This window comes from Trachymyrmex cornetzi, unplaced genomic scaffold (assembly GCF_001594075.2).
Source record: "Trachymyrmex cornetzi isolate Tcor2-1 unplaced genomic scaffold, Tcor1.1 scaffold557, whole genome shotgun sequence".
In the NCBI taxonomy this organism is placed as follows: domain Eukaryota; kingdom Metazoa; phylum Arthropoda; class Insecta; order Hymenoptera; family Formicidae; genus Trachymyrmex; species Trachymyrmex cornetzi.
The window spans coordinates 1-12,676 of record NW_017299868.1 but is presented as its reverse complement, the minus strand read 5'-3'; the positions used below and the strand labels follow the sequence as shown (position 1 = coordinate 12,676).

Genomic DNA, 12,676 nt, shown 5'->3' with positions numbered 1-12,676 from the left:
ACCAGTGTTTCGTAAAGGGCTTGAAACCAGCTTTCTCATCCCATGGTGAAAAACTAGGGGTTCCATTTAAAAAAACCATCGTGACCCCTGAATGACCTTCAAAATGACCTTCCAAGGATTTTTCAAGGTCAGTACCATACTTTCCCCGTGTAACCCTAAACTTTTCATACGAAACATTTTTCTCTATCCCTACTAGTTTTCGAGATATTTGACTGGATCACTTCAGATGGTCCACCCTGTATATTACGTCAAATAATTAGTAAAGATTTTAACCGTATAGCTTCCCTGTATCTGACCCGAGAATTGATGTATTTTACTTGTCATGATAATATATATTGTTAGATAATCATTTAAACTATGAACTGGCACCTTCACTAATGTATTGGTTACTTGTCATGGTAATATATCATCATATAATTATTGATTTTTAAAGTTTTAAATTTTTGGGGATACACTTTATATTCACTATGAACTGATACCTTCGATAATATAGCAATTTCTTTTTCTTAATTTATTTTTTTTAAGAATTTTGGCTTTACATAATATTTGCTCGTTTCAGACAATAAGACAACGTTTTTTGAACAATACATCACTCGCTGAAAATATGAAATAAATTAAAAATCGGAAGTTCATACAAAAATTCAAAATTATACTAAAGAAAGATTGAAGGCTTTCCATCTGAACCATTTTCATAATTTTTATATTTCAATATTCTATTCATCGCAAGTTTTTTGAAAGCCGGCCACCATGTTCTTTTTCCGAGCCATTAACAAATTGGTACTTTGGAATTACAAGCAATTATTTTTCATTGTACGTACTAGTATAAATTTTAAGTAAAATCTCAATAAACGACTTTTATATTTTGTGCACTAAGAATAACATATCGCACTTATTTTTTATAATCAAATTGTAATCTGTTTTACTTGTATGTATGTGTGTATGTTCGTTTTGAACTCGCACTTTCAATAACATATGAGTTACTTTTCATGAGAATGAACTGGCATCTTCAATAATATCAGTTACTTGTCATGGTAATACGTATCGTTAGATAATCATTTACATATTTAAAGGTTGAAATTTTTGAAGATACACTTGATGTATGTTAACTTTGAACTGGCAGCTTTAATAATATATCAGTTACTTGTCATGGCAATATATCTTCAGATAATGATTTAAATTTTTAAAGGTTTACACTTTTCAGGATACACTTTATATGTATGTTTACTTTGAACTGGCATTTTGATAATATCAAATACTTTTTATGGTAATATATTATCAGATAATCATTTAATTTTTACTGCTTTACATTTTTGAGAATACGCTTTATATATGGTATGTTCACCTTGGACTGGGACTTTGAATAATATATCAGTTACTTTTCATGGTAATATATATTGTTACATAATTTCAATTTTTATATGTATATTGTTACATAATATATTATCAGATAAAAGTGTAAATTTTTAAAGCTTTACATTTTTGAGAATACGCTTTATGTATGTTCACCTTGAACTGGGACTTTGAATGATATATCAGTTACTTTTCATGGTAATATATATCGTTACATAATAATTTCAATTTTTAAAAGTTTACGTTTTTTAAGGTCTGTTTACATTTTTGAACATGGCCTGATCTTTTCATTGTAATGATATTTTTGGGCTATATCACATACTTTTCAGAGTATATATATATGGGGCAGTTTTCTAATAATGCAAGTATCACAAATGTATATATTTTCGATTCTTGTCACGTACCTTCTACAAGCTACAAATCATGCAATACAGTTAGAAAAAATTGAAACATATGGTACATATAAACCAATATTAGTTATTACATTGAAAATGATCCGATCGGTATCGAAACGTCTGTACGAATATTAAACATAATAAAATTTTAATTGGCTCAAAGCCCTTCGTGAAATTAATTAACCAACTAATTACTATTTCATTTTGGACTTTTTAGCCTAAGAAGAGATGGACGAGGAAGAACCGAAGAATGTAAAATAACCATTTATAAAAATTATATGTAATTTATACATATAATTTTTATAAATGGCTATAAAAAGTTGATATAATAAACACATATTTATATGTGCCTTTGCTTACTTCCATAATTACCTATGGTAAAATTAAAAATATTAATTATAACATAGGTTATTCGACAAAATCTGAGGTGAATCGTGAAACCAATGTCGCATCTATTTCTATAAACAAGATATTTACTAAAGAAATGATATCGAATGAACATGAAATTATACAAAACATAAATATTAGCATTTCAGATACAGAACAATCTCTATATAAACGAAGAATATCTGAAATGATACATATAAAAAGTCAAACGGGAAGTATAAATAAGCAAAGTGATACTGAAGGATTGCCTGATGTTTATCTTCCTCTTTTAAGTAGTTGATCTCTCTCTTTCTCTCTTAAGAATTATTCTAGAACGTTCTCAGTTTCGCACATATATATATGGTTCCGACACACAACAAATTAACGACAAACAAATTTACACGTTATCACGGTGACATTCCATCATGTTATGTTAAAATTTCCTACGATGATGTACAAAGTTTAACGAATTGCCGTAAAAACGGGTATTGAATTGTAATTCTTTAATAATTGAATTAGATGATATTAATTTTAACATATTGATTTTATATCAGAATTTGGAAATTCTTGTTCTACGCATTTCGAAACAATTCTAACTGGCTCATCGATTACGGGTTATGACGCTCACGAATAAGGGGATAATTGCGTGTTTTTTTATTAAATATATGATTGCGATTTTATTATTATAATTTATGTGCCCAATACGCGATTAATGTTATAATTACTAAAGATGGCCAGATGTTGGCCGAAACGTCTAATTTAAATTTGAATAATTTTAATAAATTAAATATCACAAAAAAAACAACCTGTACTGTGGTTTGATGTTCCTTGCACTTCAAATTTATTATTATAAACCACTTCCTTTTTAATTATATTGAAAATAGTTATTCTTCAGAAGAATGTAAATTTTTCGAATAGTAAATAATAAAATATTAGAATTCATTAGTTAAGAATTAAACATTTTATTTTATATGAAATTTATTTAAAATATGTCAGAGTTATTGTTACAACAGAAATGATTTATAATTTATAACGCCCTTCTATTTTAGCTATTTGAAAAATTGCACAAAGAGCGACCTTCCAATTTTAAGAAACTAATTGCAATTTCTGGTGATGTCAATGAGAAGGGATTAGGTATGTCGGCTACGGACAAGCAAATGCTGGTTGAAAGAGTGACCATAATAATTCATGCAGCCGCGAGTGTGAGATTCAATGATAGTTTGAAGTATGCCATATTTGTTAATACAAGAACAACAAGAGACATTTGTATTTTAGCAAAAAGTATGAAGAATTTAATCGTAAGTCAGAGAGTAACTAAGATTATGCATTTAAATAACTCATCTCATGATACACAATTTATGTAAGAACTTTTATTTTTATTTAAATGTTCTTCAAAAACACGAACCATTGTGTACTTTCCAAACTTAACAAGAAATGTGTGTTCCATTTCAAAGCAAAAATATATAAATTTATAAATTCATAAATTGTTTTATTATTACATCTGAGTAATTATGTAATGTTTGAGTATAATTCTTTTATTGGTTTAAACGTTACTTAATTCTTTTGTTTGTCCTAATTGTAACTATAGTTATTTTTACAAAGTATAACTTTCTCAACCTGAGCCTATATTTTGTACACGTCTGCCGACAGTTGTCGGAGTCGATAACTAACTATAACCAACGACAAAGGCTATCCTACAAAAAAACGCTGTTCTTATAGGCTGTCGCAGCTTAATTATACAACCGTCGATAGACGTATACTGAATATGAGTCCTAATTGTATATATACAATCATATATATACAGACCGAATATCATAATAACATTTAAAATATAATAAATTTGAAAAAATATTTATCCTAATTTGTATGGTGTTTTAAAATTGATAACATAAAATTCATTCTCTCTAATATAAAAACTAAAAAAAGAATTTTTAAAGCATAATTTTTTAATTAACTGTTTTTATACGTTAAAGGCATTAGTATACGTTAGTACAGCATTTGCACATGTGAATGAACCATTTCTAGATGAAAAAGTGTACCTGCCAATAGCTGATTGGCAAAACATAATTGAAATAGTTGAGACATTGGATGAGCATGTTTTAAACGTTTTTACGGCTAAGTAAGTTACAAACAAAGATCGATTATGCGTTTATAAATTATTTACTGATGTACTAGAATCTTTCGCTTTACTTATAAGATTTTAATCATATTCAAATTTTTGAATCTATATGCACTTAAAATTATGTACAGGTGTTTAGACTATGCACCAAATACGTATACTTTTTCAAAAAATCTATCGGAGAAGGTAATACAAGATTATACTTCCTCCTTGCCTTGTGCGATTATAAGACCTTCCATTGGTATGTAGTCTTTCTTCTAGTATTAAAAATAATTTCTAGTCTTAATGCGTTACTGTGGAGTGCTAAATGTTTGTATTTCCACTGTTTGCATAAAATGATTGCGCTGACAGAGCGCGTAATTTCTTTTTGGAAATAATAATTATTCCACTAAAAGTTATATAGAATAGGAAAGAAGATATACACTGAGGCTGGAGTCCCACGAGGTATATTTATCGCGTATCGCGTAACTGTGTAACCAATCAGAAGCGATCCGCTGTTTCGCGTTTTACTGATTATTGATTGGTTACGCGGTTACGCGATACGGGATAAATACACCTCATGGGACTCCAGCCTGAGCAACAAAATTAACGCAACACCTATTTCACTCTGCAAATATAGGCAAACTTTAAGATAGAATAACTTCGTCAAAAATCATCGCATCGAGATGTTTAAAAAAGCATTTTACAGCTTGAAACCTCTACTTTTCAGATCGCTATTTTAAAAAACCGGTTTCGTGGAGATTTTATGAAGTTACACAAACATAAATAGAGATATATCAAATCTCAACATTTTTTATGAAATTTGCAGAGTTCCACGGAGTAGATTAAAAATTGTACATAAATGCGAATTACATCATTCGAAAGAGTGAATCTTTACCTTTAATTTGTTTTTTTACAAAGGTCCGTACGACTTTTTTTCATCGAGTTACTCAACGTTGAAGCAAAAATGGCTCTTTTGCTTCAACGTTGAATAACTCGGCGAAAAAAAGTCATATGGAGATACTTCTTTGATACAAATCTATCTATTTTCTAGGTTCAATCCGCCAATTTGGATCCACCATTTTACATTTTAGAAAACGTTTATAACTCGATGAAAAAAAATTGCACAGTAAAAAAAATTCGTTTTGAAGGTGAAGATTCGTTCTTTAGAATGGTGTTAATGAAATGGAAAAACTAAATAAACTATAGAAATCAAACCCTTAAACAGTCTAGCTGGATCTTAATGCTTGTATGATTTTTAAGCTGGCTGCACACGATGCATGATTTCCTGCATAATGGGCTTACGTGCTGCTGTGCCTGCTCTGATGCGTGCTAAGCACCTTGATGCATTGAGCGAAGTATACTACCATCCTTAATTTCTGTGTTTGATATGATGCATGCTCGTTTTCTTGCACACGCCAATTAAAACGTTAAGAATCACTCATGTGATTGATAGGTATTATGTGAGATGTATAGGTTAGAGCCACCACTGTTGCCACTTTTGTGTGATGACGTTTATGCAGCAAGCCGAACAAAGTAAAGTGGGGAGCACAGACTCTTGCATAACGCATAACACATGAGGCATAAGAAATTGAACCAACCAGAGTTCTCTATTACATGGAAGGGAAAGAAACGGAGAACTTCGATTGGTACATATTCTTATGCATTACGTGTTATGCGTTATGCAAGAGTTTGTGCTCCCCGCTTAACATGCATTGATCAGCATGCAAAAGAGTAAGCATGAACATCATGCATCGTGTGCGGCCAGCTTAAGTGAATTTATATACTGTGCTGCTGTGCCTGCTCTGATGCGTGCTAAGCACCTTGATGCATTGAGCGAAGTATACTACCAATTTCTGTGTTTGATATGATGCATGCTCGTTTTCTTGCACACGCCAATTAAAACATTAAGAATCACTCATGTGATTGATAGGTATTATGTGAGATGTATAGGTTAGAGCCACCACGGTTGCCACTTTTGTGTGATAACGTTTATGCAGCAAGTCGAACAAAGTAACATGCATTGATCAGCATGCAAAAGAGTAAGCATGAAAATCATGCATCGTGTGCGGCCAGCTTAAGTGAATTTATATATCACGTATGTAGTTCCTAGAAACGCGCGCCGAAATGATTTTTCAATCTTGAAACGCTAACTCTACTAAACTACCGTAAAATCACGAGTTAAATTAACTAGCAATTTAACAAATTTTTGATGCTGATTTGCATCTTCGAAACGATCTTAATAATGTTGAATGACATATTAAAATCTGTAAATAATTAATTTTTATTGCGAAAAATATTACCTCGCACGGAATGCAAGAGATATGGGTTTGACTTCCAGCCGAGGTAATATTTTTCGCAATAAAAATTAATTATTTACAAATTTTAATATGTCATTCAACATTATTAAGATCGTTTCGAAGATGCAAATCAGCATCAAAAATTTGTTAAATTGCTAGTCAATTTAACTCGTGATATTACTGCGGTAATTTAGTAGAGTTAGCGCTTCAAGACTTTTTATTGCGAAAAATATTACCTCGCACGGAATGCAAGAGATATGGGTTTGACTTCCAGCCGAGGTAATATTTTTCACAATAAAAATTAATTGTTTACAAATTTTAATATGTCATTCAACATTATTAAGATCGTTTTGAAGATGCAAATAAGCACAAAAAATCTGTTAAATTGCTAGTCAATTTAACTCGTGATATTACTGCGGTAATTTAGTAGAGTTAGCACTTCAAGATCAAAAAATTATTTCGGCGCGCGTTTCTAGGGACTGCATACGTAGTATGTAACTTCACATAAGAATCGTACAAGCATTAAGATCCAGTTAGACTATTTAAGGCTTTGATTTTTCTAGTTTGTGTTATCACACACACACACGCACGTACGTACGCACGCACCCATATACGGTCCTATAATATATTATATTGAAGAATAAAATTTTGTTTGACACAAAAAATGGTAAATTGGCAAAAAACGCTGTTTTTGGCTCACATTATTCGATTTATCTAAAAAATCTGACGTGATGGATATCTTTCGCTAGCGGATTTGAATTTAGCGACCTTAAATCTATTAAGAAATGCTGGCCCTACTTGCTGATGACATCAACTTGTTTGATGGGTGATGATGTATTAATAATGATTTAACAATTGTGTCTCATCCTAGTAATGTCAACGTTACAAGAACCTATTCCAGGATGGTTAGACAACGTTTATGGTCCAATAGGACTTAGTATTGGTGTCGCAAAAGGAATACTACGAGTAATATATCTGAATAAAACTGTTAATGAAGATATAGTACCAGTAGACATTGTTATTAAAGCTATAATAACTTTAACTTGGAAGGTAGGATTAACCACGTTTGATCACAGGTATGTATAATATGCTTGCATTTTTAACTATATTAGATTATATTTAGGTCAATCAGAAAGTTCCTTCCGTTTTTTTGCAAAAAGTATATATTTATTTAATAAACAAAATGAAAAAGTACATCAATCAAGATATTGTCCATTGTTAGCGATGACTTTTTCCCATCTTTCGGACAGCAAGCGAATTCCGCGGCAAAAGAATGATTCATCTTTGGAGGCTATCCAGTCAGAGACCCATTTTTCGACGTCTTTATAAAAATTGAAACGTTCCTCAGCAAGTACGTGTGCCATCGACCGAAACAAGTGGTAATCGGAAGGGGCACAGTCTGGTGAATAAGTCGCATGGGGTAGCACTTCCCAGTGAAGGGCTTCTAACATTTCCTTGATAAGTTTTGTGACGTGAGGCCGAGCGTTATCATTAAGCAAAATCACTTTATGCTTCCTCGTTTCATATTCTGATCGTTTTTCGTGCAATGCTCGGCTCAAATGGATAATTTGTTCTCGGTAGAGATCCCCTGTGACTGTTTGACCAGATTTCAGCAACTCATGGTACACTACACCCTTCTGATCCTACCATTGCCCTCCTTCCGTGGATATTCCACTTTGGCGTCGATGTTCAGGATTGGCCGAGATCGCAAATGATTTTTCGACGTTTGAAGTTGTCAAAATAAATCCATTTTTCATCCCCAGTGACGATACGATGCAAAAACCCCTTTCTTTGTTGCCTAGGCATGCAGAATTTCGCTGATATATATGGTTTTTCGTCTTTCAATGTCTCTTGGCTTCAGTTCATATGAGACCCATTTTCGTTCCTTGTAGACTTTTCGCAAGGTTTTCAAACGATCGGAAATAACAGATTGAGCATAATTTAATGTTTCTGCAAATTGTTTTTGCGTTTAACATGGATCTTCATCCATTAATGCCTGCAATTCTTCGTCTTCGAATGCTCTAGGCCGTCCAGAACGCTCTTTGTCCTCCACATCAAAATTACCACTTTTAAAGCGTCGAAACCATTCTCTGCATGTTTTATCGGAAGGAGCACTATCACCATAAATTTCTACAAGCATTCGATGAGCTTCAGCTGCAGTTTTCTTCCACATGAAGCAAAAGATTAACACTTCGCAAATGACGCTCATTTGGCTCAAATTTCGACATTTTCGATGCAGTAAGAAGCAATGTTATTGATGCGAACGTATACCTTTATATACAGAATTTTATTAACAGATGATAAAACTAAAAAATTAAGCTTGGTTTAGATATTAGAGTTATCGACAGTTCTAGCTACAGCTACTCGCCGCTAAACGGACGGAACTTTCCGATTGACTTAATTATAAATGCACTTGAAAACTTTTTTCTCTAGTTGGAAATACATGAATTCGTGTTTACAATATAGTCGACTGCATTAATTCTGTTACATTTCAAGGGACTATTATATGATTGCTATATGTTCTCTAGTTTCATCAAAGAGATTACATTTAAAAAATTTGAAAACCAATTCTGGAATAAAGAACGTCTGCAAAAAATGTCTGTTTCTGGGTCCTCGATTTTGGAATCGAATTTTATGTTAAATGATGTCATGATAAGACATTAATTATAAAGAAGTTTTCATTGAGCATACGATTGAATAAGTGTCAAAGGGGTTATTAACTACTAAGAAAATGTGAGGTAATTATGCAGTATAAGGGACCATCCCTCCAATGACCTTGACCTTGACATATGTTGTCAATGACCCCGAGTGACCTTGAACAAATTTTAGCCGTCGCTCGTTGTTTGTGAAAAATTATTAACAAAAAAAGTTCTTCAATAAAACCTAACTTTTGGACATGACTGCGCTCCGATGAGACAAATTCCCTACTTTAACAGCGCAAAATATTTTCTTATATAATTTTTGTATCTTTACAGCCAGAAAATTTATATTTTTAAAGCCGAGAATTTGTATTTTTTAAACAGAGAATTTGTATTTTAAAGGAAACAAATGTGGTTTTAAAGCAAAGAATTTGTGTTTGTTGTGTGTGTTGCAAAATGTTTATGTTTATTTGATTCATTCAGTATTTATATTATCTGATATTGGGTATTCCTTAGCCATTATGTCAAAGAAAGCGTCGATTATGTGTATCATATGCTTTTTTGAACATGAATTCTGCAAGGTAATGGACGAAATGGGATTATTTACGATTATACCGAGGTATAATTCCGCGAATATCTCTCCACAGACGTTCAATATTTTGAATATGAACGCCTGTATCTGAATCAACAAAATTTTGTGAATAATTAACTGGAAGTCAGATAGATCTCTATTAGATATCCTACTTCCAGGATTACACGAAATTTTATTTCCACATTGGAAATCAGATGGATTTCTATTAGATATCCATCCAACCTCTATGACCGCACGAGATATTATTTCCACGTTGGAAATCAGGTAGATCTCCATTGGACATCCATCCTATCTCCATTGGACATCCATCCTACCTCCATGATTCCACGAGATTTGATTTCCACGTTGGAAATTAGGTGAATCTCTATTAGACATCCATCCTACTTCTATGACTCCACGAGATTTTTTCCACGTTGGAAGTCAGATAGATCTCTATTAGACATCTATTCTACTTCCATGACTCCACGAGATTTTTTCCATGTTGGAAGTCAGATGGATCTCTATTAGATATTCATCCTACCTCCATGATTCCACGAAATTTTATATCCACGTTGGAAATCAGATGGATCTCTGTTAGATATCCATCCTACAACTATGGCCGCACGAGACTTTATTTCCACGTTGGAAATTATGTGGATCTCTGTTAGATATCCATCCTACCACTATGGCCGCACGAGACTTTATTTCCACGTTGGAAATTATGTGGATCTCTATTAGATATTCATCCTACTCCCATGAATTCACGAGATTTTTATTCCATGTTGGAAAGTGAAGTCATGGAAGTAGGATAAATATCTAATAGAGATCCACATAATTTTCAACGTGAAAATAAAGTCTCGTGCGGCCGTAGTGGTAGGATGGATATCTAACAGAGATCCACATAATTTCCAACGTGGAAATAAAGTCCCGTGCGGCCATAGTGGTAGGATGGATATCTAACAGAGATCCATCTGATTTCCAACATGGAAAAAATCTCGTGGAGTCACGAAAGTAGAATAGATGTCTAATAGAGATCTATCTGACTTCCAACGTGGAAAAAATCTCGTGGAGTCATAGAAGTAGGATGGATGTCTAATAGAGATTCACCTAATTTCCAACGTGGAAATCAAATCTCGTGGAATCATGGAGGTAGGATGGATGTCCAATGGAGATCTACCTGATTTCCAACGTGGAAATAATATCTCGTGCGGCCATAGAGGTTGGATGGATATCTAATAGAGATCCATCTGATTTCCAATGTGGAAATAAAATTTCGTGTAATCATGGAAATAGAATGGATATCTAATAGAGATCTATCTGACTTCCAATCATGGAAGTAGGATGGATGTTTAGTAGAGATCCACCTAATTTCCAACGTGGAAATAAAATCTTGTGGAACCATGGAGGTAGGACGGATGTGTAATAGAGATCTATCTGACTTCCAACATGGAAAAAGAATCTCGTGGAGTCATGGAAGTAGGATAGATGTTTAATAGAGATCCATCTGATTTCCAACATGGAAATTAAATCTCGTGGAATCATGGAGGTAGGATGGATGTCTAATAGAGATCTATCTCACTTCCAACATGGAAAAAAAATCTCGTGAAGTCATGGAAATAGGATAAATGTCTAATAGAGATCCATATGATTTCCAACGTGGAAATAAAATCTCGTGCGACCGTACAGGTAGGATGGATATCTAATAGAGATCCACCTGATTTCCAACGTGGAAATAAAATTTCATGTAATCATGGAGGTAGGATGGATATCTAATAGAGATCTATCTGACTTCTAACATGGAAAAAAATCTCGTGGAGTCATGGAAGTAGGATGGATGTCTAGTAGAGATCCACCTGATTTCCAACGTGGAAATAAAATCTTGTGGAACCATGGAGGTAGGACGGATGTTTAATAGAGATCTATCTGACTTCCAACATGGAAAAAGAATCTCGTGGAGTCATGGAAGTAGGATGGATGTTTAATAGAGATCCATCTGATTTCCAACATGGAAATTAAATCTCATGGAATCATGGAGGTAGGATGGATGTCTAATAGAGATCTATCTGACTTCCAACATGGAAAAAAAAATCTCGTGATGTCATGGAAGTAGGATAAATGTCTAATAGAGATCCACATGATTTCCAACGTGGAAATAAAATCTCGTGGAGAATTATGGAGGTAGGATGGATGTTCAATGGAGATCTATCTGATTTCGAACGTGGAAATAAAATTCTCGTGGAGACATGGAGATAAGATGGATGTCCAATGGAGATCTACCTAATTTCCAATGTGGAAATAAAATCTCGTGGAGCCATGGAGATCGGATGGTTGTTTAATAGAGACCTATCTTACTTCGATCATGGAAATGATTTCTCATGGAGTCGCGGAGGTAAGGTGGAGGTCCAATGGAGGTCTATCCGACTTCCACCATGAATATAGACGTCCCATGGAACTATGGGAGTTTGATGGACATCCACTGGACATCAATTTCTATGTGGTATGTGGAATTACTGATGATATTTAACGGGAATTAAAATAAGAAATAACAATGTGGAATTCACATTGATAAATTCACATCGATTTTCACTCTATGCAATCCACATGGAACGCCTCTCATAGAAACTATCTCATATTAGGCGCTTATCTCATAATAGGAGGGGGAGGGCTTTTCTCTAATTGTCATGTAAATTATTTATATTTTATTAAATCTATGAAATTATAACATTTTTATTATATTTATACACTTATGTATAAATATTATAAAATAATAAAAAAATAGTGTGCTGGTTATAAGTTATATGGACAACAAGTAACACATTTATCAAAAAAAATGGCGCAGCATGTAACGTAAGAGACTCATAATCTAGAGATTCCGAGTTCGAATCCTACTAAGATAAACGTGTTTTTCAAAACCCCAATTTAAATAGCTAATTTCAGACAAAATCGTTATAGACATC

The 12,676-nt window shown here is 33.2% G+C and overlaps 1 protein-coding gene across 1 annotated transcript in view; it reads left to right on the top strand.

Moving 5' to 3' along the window:
- The window catches only part of LOC108765834 (fatty acyl-CoA reductase 1-like), a 24,479-nt gene extending 16,693 nt beyond the window's left edge, over positions 1-7,786 (top strand). Inside the window, exons 2-6 of the mRNA XM_018514681.1 lie at positions 3,161-3,409; positions 4,085-4,230; positions 4,362-4,471; positions 7,381-7,585; positions 7,732-7,786. Coding sequence (XP_018370183.1) covers positions 3,161-3,409; positions 4,085-4,230; positions 4,362-4,471; positions 7,381-7,585; positions 7,732-7,786 — 765 coding nt within the window. The remainder of the gene's footprint in view (positions 1-3,160; positions 3,410-4,084; positions 4,231-4,361; positions 4,472-7,380; positions 7,586-7,731) is intronic.
- The last annotated feature ends 4,890 nt before the right edge of the window (positions 7,787-12,676 follow it).